Source organism: Panthera pardus, unplaced genomic scaffold (genome assembly GCF_024362965.1).
Source record: "Panthera pardus isolate Hobbes unplaced genomic scaffold, ASM2436296v1 HiC_scaffold_15, whole genome shotgun sequence".
Taxonomy (NCBI): Eukaryota; Metazoa; Chordata; class Mammalia; order Carnivora; family Felidae; genus Panthera; species Panthera pardus.
The window spans coordinates 23,667,393-23,685,142 of NW_026526710.1; the positions used below are offsets into that span (position 1 = coordinate 23,667,393).

General features: G+C 51.3%; 2 protein-coding genes across 7 annotated transcripts in view; one reads left to right on the forward strand and one right to left on the reverse strand.

Annotated features, from left to right (window-relative positions):
• PI4KA (phosphatidylinositol 4-kinase alpha) overlaps window positions 1-4,781 on the forward strand; it is a 114,268-nt gene extending 109,487 nt beyond the window's left edge. Inside the window, exons 49-55 of the mRNA XM_019437386.2 lie at window positions 300-404; window positions 497-622; window positions 1,062-1,182; window positions 1,663-1,822; window positions 2,606-2,695; window positions 3,147-3,230; window positions 4,323-4,781. Of these exons, the coding sequence (XP_019292931.2) occupies window positions 300-404; window positions 497-622; window positions 1,062-1,182; window positions 1,663-1,822; window positions 2,606-2,695; window positions 3,147-3,230; window positions 4,323-4,374 (738 nt within the window). The 3' untranslated portion in view covers window positions 4,375-4,781. The remainder of the gene's footprint in view (window positions 1-299; window positions 405-496; window positions 623-1,061; window positions 1,183-1,662; window positions 1,823-2,605; window positions 2,696-3,146; window positions 3,231-4,322) is intronic.
• A 7,824-nt stretch (window positions 4,782-12,605) lies between these two features.
• Window positions 12,606-15,920, reverse strand: TMEM191C (transmembrane protein 191C). 6 transcript variants are annotated; one of them, XM_019437456.2, is made up of 10 exons: window positions 15,706-15,920; window positions 15,274-15,397; window positions 15,034-15,084; window positions 14,807-14,884; window positions 14,617-14,673; window positions 14,437-14,496; window positions 14,222-14,286; window positions 14,066-14,138; window positions 13,789-13,829; window positions 12,606-12,992 (listed from the first exon to the last, which is right to left on the reverse strand). In XM_019437456.2, exons 1-10 carry the CDS (start codon window positions 15,858-15,860, stop codon window positions 12,845-12,847), a joined length of 852 nt encoding a protein of 283 aa, XP_019293001.1. In that variant the 5' UTR covers window positions 15,861-15,920; the 3' UTR covers window positions 12,606-12,844. The 6 variants fall into 6 exon arrangements, with proteins under 6 accessions (XP_019293001.1, XP_019293000.1, XP_019293002.1 ...); XM_019437455.2 differs by lacking the exon at window positions 12,606-12,992 and adding an exon at window positions 13,463-13,704; XM_019437457.2 differs by lacking the exons at window positions 12,606-12,992; window positions 14,617-14,673 and adding an exon at window positions 13,463-13,704.
• Window positions 15,921-17,750: the final 1,830 nt, after the last annotated feature.

Sequence of the window (17,750 nt, forward strand, 5' to 3'; positions counted from 1 at the left end):
CAGCTCCCACCCACTGCCCATCCCCTGGCCGCCCAGAGGGAACTGCCTCGGAGGACAGGCACTTCTGACTTGCATCCCCCACTAGACAGCATGGCCTTAGTCTAGCCTGGTGCCCGGTGGTCAGAGCCCAGCCCAGCATGGTGTGCAGTGAGGCCAGATGCTCCAGACTCCTGCTTGGCCATGGCCTCCCTTTTCTCTCCTTCCCTCTCTCCCTCTTCACTGGCAGGGCTACTAGCAGTCATGTGGACTAGAGCACAGGAGGCGGCCAGCTGACCACCCCTTGTTTCCCTGGTCTCCAGGATATGCTGGCCCTGCAGATTATTGACCTTTTCAAGAACATCTTCCAGCTGGTTGGCCTGGACCTCTTTGTCTTCCCATACCGGGTGGTGGCCACCGCCCCTGGGGTAAGTTCCCAGGAGCCCAGGGGGTGTTCCCGATGCCTTAGGCCAAGACAGGTCCTGCCTGCAGGCCTCAGCACCTGGCCCTTCCTCTCCAGTGCGGAGTGATTGAGTGCATCCCCGACTGTACCTCTCGGGACCAGCTGGGCCGCCAGACGGACTTCGGCATGTATGATTACTTCACGCGCCAGTATGGGGACGAGTCCACCCTGGCCTTCCAGCAGGTGACCAGCGGGGCAGCCCCCAGACCAGAGGTTGCTTGTGCTCTCCATCCCACCATTCCCAGCACTGCTTATGGGCCAGCACCCTGCTTCCCACTTTCCCTGCTTTTCTGAGTCCTTGTACGTTTGGGGGTAAAACAACGGCACCTCATAACCTTCTCTGGGATTCAAAGGAACCTTGAGATGGACTCCCCAGAAGAAAGCAAATTCGTGGGTGTGGGAGGAAGGGGCTAAACCCCTAAACCCCCAGACGCAGTCACTTGTCACTCCTGTTCCCAAGATCTGGCCTGCTGATTTGGGCTCTACCTCCAAGGCTAGAAACAAGAGCCCAGAGAACACCTGTAGGCCCTGGGGTCCCAGGAACAAGGCAGGAAAATGCCCAAAGGTCCTGGGAGGTACAGCCTTAGGGCCATCCGTGAGCACCTGGGCCCTCTCCACACAGGCTCGCTACAACTTTATCCGGAGCATGGCTGCCTACAGCCTCCTGCTGTTCCTGCTGCAGATCAAGGACAGGCACAACGGCAACATCATGCTGGACAAGAAGGGCCACATCATCCACATCGGTCAGCCAGCTCCCAGAGCCACCCTCCTCCTCTCCCTTCACCCCCTAGAGCCCAGGGCAGGATACCAATCCCCATCCCACAGAGGAGCCAAGCATGCTCGGGTCACCCAGCCAGTCAGGGTTCAAGTCCAGCTTTGAGACCAGAGCTGTTGGCCACTAGGCTGTGGGGGCGAGTAGCAGTGGTACCACAGTGCATGGGGCACTCTGGGGTTGAAAACTGGAACCAGGGAGAGCACAGCTCATCTAGCCCCAGGGCCAGTCTCATCTCCGCTCCAGCTTGGCTCCCCACCTCCATAACCTCTTTTCTCTCCTGCCTGCTGTCACCCCCCCGCCCCACTGCCCCTACCATCTCCAAGAAAACATGGCCTGTGGCCAGCTCGTGGGGTATGGGGAGCCTGTGGCTCCAAGCCCTGGCTGAAGCACGCCCGTATCTCTGCGCTGTCATCTGATCTTGTCACGAATGGCTTTGGGGGTTTTGCAGACTTTGGCTTCATGTTTGAAAGCTCACCGGGTGGCAACCTTGGCTGGGAACCAGACATCAAGCTGACCGATGAGATGGTGATGATCATGGGGGGCAAGATGGAGGCCACGCCCTTCAAATGGTTCATGGAGATGTGTGTCCGTGGCTACCTGGCCGTGCGGTGAGCCCCAGGGAGGGGCCAGTGGGGGTACCGAGACAGTGGGGAGGAGGGTGGTCAGGCACCAGTCCTGGGTGCCGCTTGTCCTGCAAGATCCCTCAGAGGTCCCATGGGGCTGTCTCAGGCTCCTTTGTGGATCAAGGGACTGCCGTTCAGAGAGAGCAAGGCAGGTGCGAGAGGATGCCTACTGGTCCAGGCAGCCTGGGCCTTGCTTTCCCATCACCACTCTGCCCACCTGTGCCAGTGTCTCTGTTCTGGGTGTCAGTGCTCCGGGTGTCAGTGTCCCACCACATTTTGTAGTCTCCTGGGTGTGGCCTTGCCTGGCAACACCTTGGGCTCCTCACTGTGAGCACGCCATTCACCCCTTCACCCAAGTGTGAGCATCTGCCACCTCCCAGCTGCACCCTGAAGACTTACTGTCCTGGCTTCAGAGTGTCACAGAGCCAAGGCCACACAGCAGCCTGGACTCCAACCCAGAGTCTGTTGGAGCCTGCGTCACGCCCACTCAGTGCACCTGCCCCACGAGAAAAGGAGGGTCAGGGTATGTTTGCCCTGCACGCCTGCGCTTCCTCAGCCAGGCACAGAAACCATGGCCAGAGGCCTCAGGTGGGCAGACCGGGACAGGATGCTCAGCCCATTCAAGGATGTGTGAACGGCCCCCGCCTGGCAGCTGCAGGGAGGTGGGCTGCTACGTGCAGCTGTTGGGTGGTGGCTGGGCTGCAGGAGTGCAGGCAAGGCCACCCTGCTCAGGCCAGCCTCCTTCCCCTTCCCTCCGTCTCTCCACAGGCCCTACATGGATGCAGTTGTCTCTCTGGTCACTCTCATGTTGGACACTGGCCTGCCTTGCTTCCGTGGCCAGACAATCAAGCTCTTGAAGTAGGTCCTGGGCAGATGCGCAGGCCATTTGGGGGGCAGTTGTCCCCTCAAGGTGGGAGCCTCTCAAGTGCTGGTAAATGTGATCATTATCAAGGCCAAGCACTCTCCTCAGAACCCCAGAGCAGACAGGGTTCCTGGTGAGGCGCTGTCACTGCACCAGGCTGCGGATGTTCCAGGTATCCCTTCATTTCTCAAGGATGCAGTGCCAGGCCCTACCTCCAGCCTGAGGCTGCAGCGGCTTAGCCCTAGGCTCTGCTGGGGAAGGGGACAGGCCCTCCAGAGCCAGCTGGGAACAGTGCCCCTCCCCCTTACAGCTATTCCCAGGAGGGAACAAATTCCCACAAATGCTAAGTGGTCTGTTAGCAAGACCGCATCCCATGGGAGAGTAGCCTAGAGGGAGCAGTTTCCACAGGTGGCAGGGGACAGCCCTGACACAGCCCTCGCCCCCCAGGCACAGGTTCAGCCCCAACATGACCGAGAGAGAGGCTGCGAACTTCATCATGAAGGTCATTCAGAGCTGCTTCCTCAGTAACAGGTGAGTCTCCCCCTTCTACTTTCCCCTCCGGAGCCCGCTGCCACACACGAATGTTCTCCAGGCACCTTGCGTGGGGCCACGCCTGGGCCAAAGTGACGAAGATGCTGCTGTCCCAGGGTACTCTGTACCACAAGTCCTGAAGGGAGCCCTCATGGAGTGACAGGGTACTGGGTTAGAGGGGCCAGGGCTATGCTGAGGGGAACACCCAACAGAGGCCTAAAGGCCAGAAACCATGCCCACCTGGGACCCAGCCTGCGAAGCCAAGCAAGCTGCTGGTGCAAAGGGCATGCAAGGAGGCGAGCACAGCCCAGTGGGCTGGCTGAGGAGCAGAAGAGGCCTCAGCCCCGCCCCTGCTTCCCCACACCTTCCTCACGCTGCTGCCTGGGCAGTGACAGGTGGCCCAGGGTGGAGACAGGCCAATTGGCCATTATGATAGTGGAGCCATGAGAAGAGGTGGGTTCCAGTTCTGAAGGCAGAGCGGCTGAGCACCTGGGCAGTCGGGGAGCCAAGCTTCCCCTCTGGGAGGTGCAGACATGGAATCCGAGGAAGACGGCGAGCCGGCTGGGGTGGGCCTAACAGGAGCAGAGGAACGGGAGGCAGCTCAAGGGCAAGCATGAGGAACATGACAAGAGGGGTGTAAAAGGCAGGACGAGGGAGGTCTCGATTGTTTTGTTGGCAGAGTAGGAAGGGCGTGGGTTGCGGGGTGTGACAGGAGGAGAATGAGCTGTCGTTTGCGTGCCACGTGCCAGGCCAGGGGGCAGAGTCACTCACTGTGTCTGGGGACACGAATATCTTTGGCTAACACTCCCCCTACCAGAGTGTGGGACAGAGTGGTTTTTGGCTGAGGAGGCCCAGGAGGAGACAGCAGAAAGGGGCTCACACAGTCATTGTCACAGGTGGGGAAAGGAGTGTCCCTAGAAGAGAGGCTGGCAGGGAGGCTAGAGGGTCTGCGATTTTGCATTTGCACCTTCAGAGAGGAGAAAAGGGGCACTTCCCAAATGCAGCTCTCCAGGCAGACATGAAGGACGCAGCGGGGAGAGGGACCCAGACCCGAGACAGTCTCCTTACAGCCTCCCTCCACTCTCCTTCCAGGAGCCGGACCTACGACATGATCCAGTACTATCAGAACGACATCCCCTACTGAGGGTGGAGCTGGACCAGCTATCATGGCTACCCCCCAGCCATCCCACAATCATAGAGCTGAGAGAGCACAGCCCCATCCTGGCTGCTGTGCGTGGTCAAAGGGGGTGAACTGCTGGTGGCCCCATCATTCCATCCATTGGGATTATTTTTATAGGACAAATAGGACAAAAGTCCACCATGCAGAGCCTGGCAATCCATTCCTTCCTAGTGTGACCCACATGTGACATGTGAGGCTGAGATGACTGACAATCCTCTGGCGACACTCTCTGCATGGGTGTGAATAATTCGTTTGCACTGGACACATTCCCAACACATTCCCTAGGTACATGAAGTATTTTCTTGTGTATAAAAAATTATATTCAACTTAAGATTTAACCAATGTGAACAAAATAAAAACCAGCAAAAGTGTGGAGTGCCAGGTGTACCTTCAGCTGAGGGGTGATTCCTGGATATGCTGGGAAGGGAGCAGGGCAGTGTTCCCTCTCCTACCCGGAGTGCAGCCCACCGGGAAGCCTCTAGGGGCCCAGGTTAATGCGCTTCACAACTGACTCATCACAGCGCAGATGCACCAACAATCACACTGCATTTTCCTGAACTGCTCTGTTCCGGCTCCTGTTAAAGGCCACCCAACCGCCCCATCTGTGTCTCTTGCCAGCACAGGTGTGGCTCCATGTCCTGCCTCTGCTCTAGGACTCAAAAACCTTTGTGCAGCCAGCCCCCAACAGCCACCTACTCCCACCCACTGTGACCCTCTAATTAAGCAGATAGGAAGACCCCAAACTAAAAGAAGAGGATGACACAGGGCAACTGGAAATGTCATTAAAGTTTAAACAGCATTTTTAATTTTAAGCAGTAGATCTAGATGAAGAGAAAACCAGAGAACAATGAAATTACCAAAATAAAGCAAAAGGGGAAGCTGAAGGAGAAGCTCCAGTCAGCTTCCAGTGGGATTCCAGAGTTGGTGATAAACATAAATACTCAGCTTCAGGAAGCACAGTTGAGTCCTGAGCAGTATATTCAAAAAAAATATGGGGTGCCTGGTTGGCTCAGTCAATAGGTAGAGCATGCAACTCTTGATCTCAGGGTTGTGAGTTCAAGCCCTATGTTGGGTGTGGAGCCTACTTAAAAAAGAAAAAAAAAAAGTATGAAAAAGCCAATTATGTAAGTTAAAAAATTCAAAAGGGAATGCCCGGATAGATTGGTTAGGCGTCCAACTCTTGATTTTGGCTCATGTCATGATCCTGACGGGCAGGGACACTGTCATGATCATGTCATGATCTCACAGTTCATGCCCCATTCCTCATGCAAAGCCTGTTCAAAAAGCAGTCTACAGGGGCACCTGGGTGGCTCAATCGGTTGAGTGACTTCGGCTCAGGTCATGATCTCATAGTCCGTGAGTTCGAGCCCTGTGTCAGACTCTGTGCTGACAGCTCAGAGCCTGGAGCCTGCTTCAGATTCTGTGTCTCCCTCCCTCTTTCTCTGCCCCTCCCCTGCTTGCGCTCTCTAAAATAAACATTTAAAATATTTTTAATAAAAATATAAAAAAAAATTTAAAAAGATACCAGAAAATAGGGTGTAATTTGGAGAAAGATCAACCCGAACATAAGGGTGGGGAGAGCATAGAAAAAGCAGGATATAAACACATTGTAAAATGGTAGAAATATATTCAAACATAGTAGAAATATTTCAAACCACACTCCTTGAAAAGACTTGTCAAATTGGCCTTAAAAAGGAAGTCAAATGCAACATACACGGTTCTGGCATTATGGCAAACTATATATCTTGAAAAATTAGAAATGCTATTTATAATACTGGGCAGAAAATCTAAATCTGTGAGCTGACAAGAAAATAAGGTCTCTTTAGAGACTGAAAACAAATTTAAAAATCTTAACTGGTGGTGGAGGAGAGGGGGCCAAATAAATCTGTTGGTTGAGCATCTGACTCTTAGATTTCAGCTCAGATCATGACCCAGGGTGATGGGATCAAGTCCCACATCAGACTCTGTGCTGAACATGGAGCCCTCTTGGGATTCTCTCCCTCTCTCTCTTCCCCTCTTGCCTACTCTTTTTCTTTAAATAATAATAATCTTAACAGGGGTGCCTGGCTGGTTCAGTCAGTAGAACATGCGATTCTTGACCTCAGGGTTGTGAGTTCAAGCCCCACATTGGGCGTGACGCCTACTTAAAAAATAAGTTAAAAGACCTAAGTTCTATAAATCAGTCTTAAGAACAATAATATCCCTGTTTTGATGACATTGGTGACTAAAGACTAACCCAAGAGCCTGATGCCTCTGAGGAGTTTATTAGGGAAATTTGGTCTACACTTGGGATAGGGTATACTAGAAATAAAGCCATGCCCCGAGGACCAGGAACTTCCTTGATGTGTTTGCAAAAAACCCATCCTGCTTATAGGTGAGCACTGGGTGCCTCTGAGATAAAGAACAAGGTATACACGTGCCTAATACAACCCTATAAGACCTTGTGCTGGAGGCCCTAGTCAGCCCAGTCAAGCAATAAAAGGAAACAGTTTAAGAATCTGGAAAGGAAAAACAAAACTCAGAAGTGGCATTTGTGTACGTGAAAATCCAGATGATAAATATGATCTATAGTCAAGGTGATAGGATACAGATTCATATACAAAAGTCAAGTTGTGTGTGTATGTGTACAACATATATCTCACAACAAAAGAAAACTGTATCATTTAGAGTTGGATCCTAAAACATCAAATATCAGAAAATAAATCTAATGAAAGAAGAAATACTGAAAAGTACAATTGTTGAGAGAAGACCTAAACGAATAGAGTAACATAGTCATGGATTGGAAGATTCAACATCCCACAGATTATTCTCCCCAAATCGATCTGTAGTTTCACTGCAAATACCAATCAAAATCCCAGAAAGTTTTATGGTGGAAACTGGCACATCTAAAATGTATATGGGAAGGGCGCCTGGGTGGCTCAGTCAAGCACCCAACTCTTGATTTCAGCTCTGGTCACGATCTCAGGGTTGTGGGATCGAATTCCATGTCGGGCTCGATGCTGGGTCTGGATCCTGCTTGGGATTCTCTCTCTCCCTCTCTACCCTCCCCCTGCTCGTGCTCTCTCTCTCTCTCTCTCTCTCAAATATTTTTTAAAAATTATATGGGAATACAAAGGTCAAAATACAGCTATTACAATCTTAAAGACCAACAAGCCTAGATATCGAAACTTATCCATAAGCTACAGTAGTTGAGACAATGTGGTTTACAATGGAAGAGAAGTCCAGGAATAGACCCACATACATAAAGACATTGCAGGGCAGTAGGGAAAGAATAGTCTTTTCAATAATGGTGTCACATCAACTGGATATCAGTATAGAAAAACAAATATAATCCTCAGTGCCTGTGTCACATCAGACATAAAAATTCCAGGTGGAATGTAGAGCTGTATGTTCAAGGTAAAGTTTAAGGCTTTTAGGAAAAAATACAGAAGAGAAAATACAGGCTTGATGACTTTGGGACACACAAAGATTTCTTAGAACCAAAACCAGCACTAATCATAAAAGGAAAAAAACTAATTTCAACTATCTGAAAAGGGATGGCAGGGGTGCCTGGCTGGCTCAGTCGGTAGAACATGTGACTCTTGATCTTGGGGTCATGAGTTCAAATCCCACGTGGGGTGTAGAGATTATGCAAACAAATCAGCTTTTAAAAAGTATTAAAAAAAAAAAAAACAGCATGCCACAAACCTGGGAAGATGTCTGCAGTACATGTATCTATATTCAAAGGACTTCTATAAGAAACTACTAAAAATCAGTTAAGACACAGACTAGAAAAATGGACAAAGAGCTGAAGAGGCATTTCACAAAACAGATTATCTTGAGCCATTGAATAATAATAAAAGGTGTTCAGCTTAAAATGCAAGTTAAAGCCACAACGTGATACCTACTAACCCACCTGCGTGTCTGAAAAGACAGTATCAGGTGTGAGCATGTGGAGCAACCAGGATGCTCCGAAGCTGCTGGTGGATGTGCAAGCTGCTACAACCACTTTGGAAAACTGACGTGTCCACTAAAGCTGAGAATCTCCTACTCTATGACCCAGTAATTCCATTCCTACATAGGTACCGAACAGGTGCAAAATCTGTACACCGAAAGACACAAATAGGAATGTTCTGAGGTGCACTATTCATAACCAAAAACTGTAACTGACCAAAATGTCCTTCAACAATAGATAAATGGTTATTCATGTGATAGAATAAAATGCAATAGAAATACAGGAACAGGGCAACTGTCAGTATGGACTACTCTTACTCTTCTAGTATAGCAAACTAGAAAAAAGAAGAAACATCTCCAATTTGATAAAGATCATAGAAAAAAACTCACAGCTAACATGTTAACGATGAAATATTCAAGACGTACCCCCCCCCACCCCAAGGTCTGGAGCAAGACACGAGTGCCCTGCCCGTTACCACTTTTAATAGCATTGTACTGGGGGAGGGTGTGGCCAGTGCAGTAAGGATAGTGGTTGATAGATTGGAAAGGACGAAGAGAAACCATCCTGCTCATGCACAATAACATTGTCTATAAGGTCCTGAAGAATCTACAGAAAAGCTCAGGGAACTAATAAGGGGGTTCAGCAATATCGCAGTACACAAGGTCAATATACAAAGGTCAATTGTATTTCTATATGCTACCAATGAGCAGTTGGAAAATGAAATTTTAAAAAACCTTGACCATTTTTAATAGCATTCAAAAACCTAAAATACTGAGGGGCGCCTGGGTGGCTCAGTCGGTTAAGTGTCTGACTTTGGCTTAGGTCATGATCTCACAATTTGTGGGTTCGAGCCCTGCATCGGGGCTCTGTGCTGACAGCTCAAAGCCTGGAGCCTACTTCAGATGTCTCTCTCTCTCTCTCTCTCCACCCCTCCCCTGCTTGCACTCTCTTTCAAAAATAAACATTTTTAAAATTTTTTTAATTTTTGGGGCATCTGGGTGGCTCAGTTAAGCATCTGACTTCAGCTCAGGTCATGATCTCATGGTTTGTAGTTTTGAACCCTGCATCAGGCTCTGTGCTGACAGCTAGGAGCCTGGAGCCTGTTTCAGATTCCATGTCTCCCTCTCTCTCTATCTTTCCCCTGTTCACTGTCTCTCAAAATAAATATTAAATTTTTAAAATTTTAATTTTTTTTTAATTTTTAAAACAATTTAAAAAAATTAAATATCTAGGGCTAAAAGTAAAGATGTGCGAGACCGTCACACTAAAAAAATACAGATCATTGCTGAGAGAAGTAAAAACTGGAAGACTAAAGTCCCTGCAGACTGATCTCTAAATTCGGTGCATTCACTTCCCAGACATTTTTATGAAAATTGACAAGCCGAGTCTAAAATTTCTACAGACGTGCAAAAGATCCTCACATCATAAACCATAGTTAAGTCTGAAATGGACTGGAGGTTGAAATGTGAACTAAGATACCATGCAAGTGGTGCCTGGCTGGCTCAATCAGAGGAGTGTCTGACTCTTGATCTTAGGGTCATGAGTTCCAGCCCCCACGTTGATCATAGAGATTACTTGAAAAAATAATAATAAAACTATGCAAATGTTAGATGACATGGGTAAGTTTCCTCAATAACCTAGAAGTGAGGAGAACTTTCCTAACCAAAATCCAGAATCAATACAGGCAGGTATGTTGTTACAACCAGTGTATGGATAGCAAAAGAAACACCATGAACGAAGTAAAAGACAAACAGTAAAGATCTCAAAGTGAAAATGCCAACCGAGGAAGAAGAAAACCCTACAATCCTACATTTTTCAGATATGCAAATGATATGAGTAGTTTACAGAAAAAGAAAGGTAACTGGCACTTAAATATAAAAATATCCGGGGCGCCTGGGTGGCTCAGTCGGTTAAGCGTCCGACTTCAGCTCAGGTCACGATCTCGCAGTCCGTGAGTTCGAGCCCCGCATCGGGCTCTGGGCTGATGGCTCAGAGTCTGGAGCCTGCTTCCGATTCTGTGTCTCCCTCTCTCTCTGCCCCTCCCCCGTTCATGCTCTGTCTCTCTCTGTCTCAAAAAGAAATAAAACTTTAAAAAAAAATTAAAAAAAATATATCCTTAACTTTGGGTGCCTGGGTGGCTCAGTTGGTTAAGCGTCTGACTCTTGATCTCAGCTAAGGTCTTGGATCTCAGGGTCATGAGTTTGAGCCCCACACAGGGCTCCTTAACCTTGATCATAAGGTAAATGCATATTAAAACTGCACTGAAGTGCCATTTCTCACCTCTCTGACAAAAATCCCCAGTGTGATAACAGGGGACATATCCAGTGATTGTGGGAATGGAAAGGGCAGGTCTCCAGCACTATCCTGTATGGAGCCAGCCTTGACCCACAATCCCATTTTTAGGAATCTATCTCAAAGACGATCTGGAAAAATACAGAAAAGTGTTAGCAGAAGGCTCCTCATTGAGTTATTGATGTGATATAGCAAATCATGGGAATCCACCCATGTCATTGCAGTTCAGTAAAGGACACAACTTCTCTGACACTGCTCAGAGCCAGGTGCTAAAAGAGGAGCAGAGAAGTCCATGTGTTCACCTAAGAAGGGAACAGGTTGTGACTGGGAAGAGGGAAGAGGTTGTGACTGGATATATTTCACTTAGCTAAGGGGAAAAAAGAAAAGTCCATTAAAACAATCAAATGTTTCCTATAAGGGAATGCAGGCAAGAGGGTAGAGGGCACAGGGATAAAAGCTAGACTTCCCCAAAACATCTTCTTTCATGGATTTGATTCTGTAATTATAAACTATAAAAAATAAAGACAAATATAAATAAAAAACTTGGAAGAAAAAAAATAACGCAATGCCTAAAAACTGAAAGCAAAAGAAAATCACACTCATGAAGATGGCTATTTTTAATTTTTTAAAGTTTATTTATTTAGAGAGAGAGAAAGCATGAGTGCGGGAGAAGGAGAGAAACAGAATCCCAAGCAGGCTCTGAACTGTCAGCCTAGAGCCCTATGTGGGGCTCCACCTCACGCGAGATCATGACCTGAATGGAAGTTGGATCCTCAACCAACTAAGGCACGCATTTTTCCTTATTTTTAAAACTTCAACCAATGTTGGTGAGGATGTGGAGAAATCGGAACCCTTGTGATCTGCTGGTGGAAATGTAAAGTGCAGCAAGCACTGTGGAACAGAGTAGAGCAGGTCCTCAGAAAATCAAACACAGAAGCACTAATCCAGCAATTCCACTTCTGTGTACACACCCAAAAGAAGTGAAAGCAGAGACTCAAATATTTGTTCACAGAAACATTATTTACCACAACCACAGGGTGGAAACAACCCAAATGGCCATCTATGCATGAATGAATAAACAAAATGGTTAGCAACAAAATGTTATAATGAATGGCTAAACAAAATGTTTACACCAATTAAAAGTATTAAAGCGGGGGGTGGGGGGTGGGGGGGGCACCTGGGTGGCTCAGTCCGTTAAGCGTTGGACTCGATTTCTTGCCATGATCTCAAGGTTAGTGGGTTTGAGTATGCGTTGGGCTCTGTGCTGACAGTGTGGAGCCTGCTTGGGATTCTCTCTCTCTGCCCCTCCCCCACGCGCGCGCGCACGCTCTCTCTCTCTCTCTTTCTCTCTCTCCCTCTCTCTCTCAAAATAAAATTCTTTTATTTTTTTTTTAATTTTTTTAACGTTTATTTATTTTTGAGACAGAGAGAGACAGAGCATGAACGGGGGAGGGTCAGAGAGAGGGAGACACAGAATCTGAAACAGGCTTCAGGCTCTGAGCTGTCAGCACAGAGCCTGACGTGGGGCTCGAACTCACGGACCGCGAGATCATGACCTGAGCCGAAGTCTGGCCGCTTAACCGACTGAGCCACCCAGGCGCCCCAAAATAAAATTCTTTTAAAAGTAAGGTATGAGAGGGGCACCTGGTTGGCTGAGTTAAGCACAGGACTCTTGATTTAAGCTAACATCATCCGTAGTCTCACAGTTGGTGAGTTTGAGCCCTGTGACTGGCTGTGTGTTGACTGTGCAGAGCCTGCTTGGAATTCTCTCTCTCTCTCTCTCTCTCTCTCTCTCTCTCTCTCTCTCTCTCTCAAAATAGATAAATAAATTTAAAAATTAAAAATAAATTTAAAAAAAATAAACCATCGTATGAGAATATCTTTACAACTCCTAGGCAAGGGTCAAACACAACCAAGCCACCCAGGCACCCCAAGAATGAAATCCATTTAGGACACAGCACGTTAAGTCTTAAATTTGATAGAATTTTATACACAGGATTACATAAACAAATTTAACTCCCAAAAGACTAAAAAAAAACACCAACAAATCAATTAGAAAACGATTATTTGGAGGCCACAGCAAAAACCTGTGTGCCGCGCCGGCAACAAGGAGATACACGGAACAATTTTACTACCAAAAAATGTAACGGGTAAAAGTAGGGCAGTATTTGTAACAGGCAAAATGGAACTCAAGGTTCATCATTTCCACTAAGCACAGCATTTCACATGAGTAAAAAGACGAGTCCTCACAAAGACTGCAGTGGTGAGCGTGCACTGCCAGCAGGGCTGGGACTCCCCGAAAGCGGGGCGGACCACAGGAGAGGAATGCCTGGACCGGCACCGGGAAGAACCGACCCTGAAAAAATACAAGAGGTGCTGTGGGGAACTAAATCACCCCCACGCAGCCGGGCCAGAGGAACCACGGATCTCCACGGAGAGGACTTGACCGGCCTGCTCCCCCAACCCCCAGGCTCACTAGCAGGGAAAAAGCAAGTTTAGCAAAAGATACTGGCCAACTTCCGAGTTGGCTCAGGCGTGGCAGCAGGGGCTGTAGGAAAGGGGACCCCTCCCGGGAGCTCCTTGGTGCGAGCCAGCCCAAGGCGCCGGTGTCAGACGAGGACGCACCCTGCTCACTCCCGAGTCGCGGGCTCCGCCGAGAGGCGCCCGGGACAGCCTCTGCAAACTTAAGCACCGCCTGGAAGGCCCAACACCCTCTGCGCCGGAGGTGCCAGGGCCGCTGGGCCGAGGGACACATTACACCCCCCACCCCAGGAGTCTCCCCTCGGCCTCCCCCCAGGCGCCCAGAAACCACACGGAAGACAGAAGTGCTTAGTGCTTGTGGCCACGGCCGGCATGATGCGCGTTAGGCGGGCAGAAGGCCGCGCGCGCGCAGTTGGAGAAGCGGGGACAGAGTGTAGCGCAAACCGCGGAAGGCTGCGTCCGAGTCGAAGCGCGGGAGCCCCCCGCGGAGGGCGGAGGGGTTCACCAGCATCAGGCAGAGCATAGGCAGCGCCAGGAAACCGAGCGGGAGCAACAGCAGCGTCTGCAGCGCGCCCAGAGCCCACAGCCTGCGGACCCAAGGACGGACGGACGGACAGACGGGCAGTGGCGGGCAAGACGCCCAGCGCGCCCGCCGCCTGCCACTGGCTCACCTGAGGCCCGCCCCGCCGGTGCCGCCGAAAAGCCGCCTCTCCTACGGAAAGACGGAGCAGCGTCTAGCTCAGCGCCGGAGCGGAGGGCGCCGCGAGGTCCGAGTCTCTCAAGGAGCAGGAGGGAATCGTAGGGGACCAGTCTCCCGCAGGGCGGGTACGGGGGTTGCGATTCCGTCGGGGGGCGGGCCCTCGAGGGGAGGTGGGACCCCGTGGGTGTGGGTATCTCCCATGTGTTGGGTCCCGACTCCAGCGCGCCCCGCCCAGGGCCCGCGCTCACACAGTCGGCCTTGGCCACCTCTTCCATGAGCGAGCCCGCGCAGTCCTGCATCCGTCGAAGCTGGGAGTCGCACCTGCCAGGAAGCGCATCGAGGTGGACGATCTGCCTCGGTTCCACAGCCACCCCACCTTACCCCCACAGTCCTGAACCCCTTACAGTTCCGGGCCGCCCCTCGAGGCGTCCAGCGCAGCTGCCGCCTCCATCACCTTTCCCTGCAGCTCCTGGAGGGGGAGGGAGTAAGGCGCCAGGACTCGCAGAGGAGATCTCGGGGGTGGGGTGGGGCGGGGAGGGAGAGGAGCAGCTCTGGGGGTGGAGGAGTGGAAGCCACAGTGGAGTCGGAGGTGAGCTGCTCTTGGGACTGAGGGTCGTACCTGCAGGACTCCGCTCTGCTCCTGAAAGCTGGCCCAAGCCTCCTCCGTCCGCTGCACGCCCTGGGATGTGGGGGGCCCTGATGAGACTTGGGATAATAACCCCTCTCCATCCTGCACCTGCCCAGGCTCCACCCACACTCGAAACCGACACTCTCCCTCAAACCCCAGCTCCACTCGCACCTGCCGCAGGCCCTCGGCCTGCTTGGCGTGCTTGGCCTCCACCATCTCCAGTTGTTTCTTCCGACGGATCCAAGGAATGTCAGGAGACCAGCACTCCCGGAACCCCACCCACGCATCCGCTCGGCCCACTCCCGCCCCTCAGGGAGCTGCTCGCACCGCCGCTCCGGCATTGGGGGCCCCACCCAAACACCTGCAACGCCATCAGTTGGGTCCCGAGTTGCTGTTCTGCGCGCTGTTGACTCAGTTGTTCCCCTCCGTAGTAGAAGAGCTAGGGATGGGTCTTGTGAGGACGGGGTTTGCGGGGCTTCAAGGGGCAGGGGATGTCCTTAATGGCCGGGACAGGGTAAAAACCGGGGCGAGGACTACAACGGGACTTCCTAGGGGAAGCTAGAGACTAAGGCCGCCTCCTGACTGTACCTGACTTGACAGCTCCTCCCACTGCTCCTGCAGCTGCCGGTTGTGTTGCTCCTGTGGATAGGGTTGAGGGGGGCAGTCTGGGCCTCTCAGAGACCCCAGGCTCAGCTGCTGGCCCTACCCCAGGCGGGGCGGGGTCCCCAGCATCGGAACGGCCCCACACTGGGTCCCGACCCTGCCCGGGTCCTATTTAGGGCCCCGCCCTCTCCGCAGGCATAGCCCCAGTCGAGGCCCAGGCCCCACCAAGTCTTGCTTGTGCTGCTCCGCCGCTTCCAGCAGCGCGCGCGCGCGCTCCGCGCGCTCCCGCGCTGCCTCGCGCGCCTCCCCTCTCTGGGCCCGCGCCGCCTGGCTTCGCTTCCGCTGTAGGCTGCAGAGGGGAAACTGAGGCGGTGCCACCGAGGGAGGCGGCGGGTGTTCAGACTCCCGCAACCGCCGGGAAAGGCCAGTTACTAGTGAGGCCGAGGAAGCCCGCGCCGGCTCGCCGCACCCTCCCCTTCGTGGGTCCCCTGAGTAGATCTTCCAGGTCCCGCCGGCTTAGAGCGGAGGTTCGGGCCCTGCGGGGAGGCGTAACCGACGGGCCGGCCAGCCGCTCTGCCCAGGCCTAGGTGCCACCACCCGTAGTACTGACCCTCGCGCGCCCCGCCTCGTCCCCATCGAGCCCCGCTTCCCGCGCACCTGCGCTCACGCTCCCGCAGGTCCTGCAGGCGCCCGGTGAGGCTCTCGCTCTCGGCCTCAAGCCCCCGCACTAGCTCCTCCAGCTCCTGCTTCCGTAGTCGCCCGTCGCGGTTGTCCTTCTGCAGCTGCAGCAGCAGCTCTTGTGACTCGGCCATGGTTTAGGGGCTCTGCCCCGCCGCCGCCTCCGCCGCTCGCCTAGGGAATCCGGCACACGGCTGGCGTCACAATGGGCGACAGGGGGCGCCCGAGCACAGCGCACCCTCCAACGCCCCCCACCCCACCCCCCACCCCCGCCCCGCCCAGAGCCGCGGTAGACGAGGGTCAGGCAGGATCGCGCTTCGTCCCTCACGCAAAAAATGTTATGCAAGAGCCAAGATCGGATCAGTAAGGTTAATAAAATACTAATACCTAATGCAGATTGGTTCCCCAATTGAAGATGGAACTTGCAAACTGGTCAGTTTTTCCTGTGGAAAAGACTTCGAAATATATATCAGGATCCATACATATGTTCAGATCTTTTGACCCAATTATTCCACTCCTGAAAATTTGGGGAATAATTAAAAAAGAAAAACAAAACACTAGGCATTAAATGGTTCGTTAAAGGCTTTACAGTAATCACAAAAAGGAAACTTGTAATCATTAGTGTTCTGTTTAAAAATTAAGTGTCATGTCTGGAGATATCTCATCTAGTGAAAAAATATGATTTAGGACTTATGCTAAAATAACTATGATTACCAGGTAAATGGGCAAGATCTTTAAAGGAAGAAGGAGAAGATGTTCTTTAAAGGAAGAAGGTTGAAGTTCCAACTCTTGATTTTGGGTTCAGGTCGTGATCCCAGGGTCATGGGGTAGAGGCCTGTGTTGGGCTCCACACCGAGTGTGGAGCCTACTTGGGATTCTCTCTCTCTCCTTTTGCCCCTCTCCCCTGCTCGTTTGTGCTCTAACATAAAATTAAAACAAATTTTTTTAGGGGCGCCTGGGTGGCTCAGTCGGTTGAGCATCTGACTTCAGCTCAGGTCATGATCTCACAGCTTGTGAGTTCGAGCCCCGTGTAGGGCTCTGTGCTGACAGCTTGGAGCCTGGAGCCTGATTCAATTCTGTGTCTCCCTCTCTCTCTGCCCCTAACTCACTCGCATCCTGTCTCTGTCCCTCTCAAAAGTAAACAAACATTAAAAAAATAATAATTTTTTTTAACTTTTAAAAATGTAAAAGAATACAAAATCAAAAGTTCTTTTGCATGGCGTACAAAGTCTCAGGACAGGTGCTGGAGAAGAGAGCCGAGTCTCAGGTGCTGTTCGAAGATGGGCACCTGGCCATCAGTTCTGACCAGTGCCAACCTGCCCTATAACTCGCTTGCCAGGAAAGGCCACCAAGACTCTCCTGAAGCCAGGCTCATTCAAGGGGAGGGGAATGGCCCATGATCCCAAGGACTCACCCAAGGGAAGCAGGTCTTGGCTTCCTGGTTAAAGCCCCTTCCCTGCACCGGGTTCCCTCATCTCCGGCCCCTCTCACTACAGCTGTTCCTCTTCCATCCCCTCTCTCCCTCGGAGATGTCACACAGTGTCCTGCAGTTGAGCCCTCCCCATGTGGTGATGCCCATTTGCCACCCTGAGGGGTGACCCCGTCCCCATGCACCCTCACCGGGAGGTTCACCCCCAACACTGCTCCCATGGCCCCCCCAGGTAGTCCTGCCCCCTCTCCTCCAGCTGTTGTCCTAGAAACCTTGATGTTCTTGATGTCCTAGAAACCTGATTCGTTGACCTCTCTCACCCTCCCTCCAGCCTGTCCCCAAATCCTGGGGCCTGCTGCATGGCAAATTACTGCCCTGTCCCTCCACTTCCACTGTGAGGGGAGAAGCCACCTACCTCATCAGTGCTGTTATGAAGAATAAAGAAGCTGATGTTTGCAAAGCCCTTAGAACACATCTGGCACTAGTAAGTGACACAGAAACCCTTGTTAAATAAGTTTAAATAAAAAACAAGTTTCCAATTTCTGACCTCTTTTAAACATGTTCAATGCTATTCCTCCAGACCGGATCATTCCAA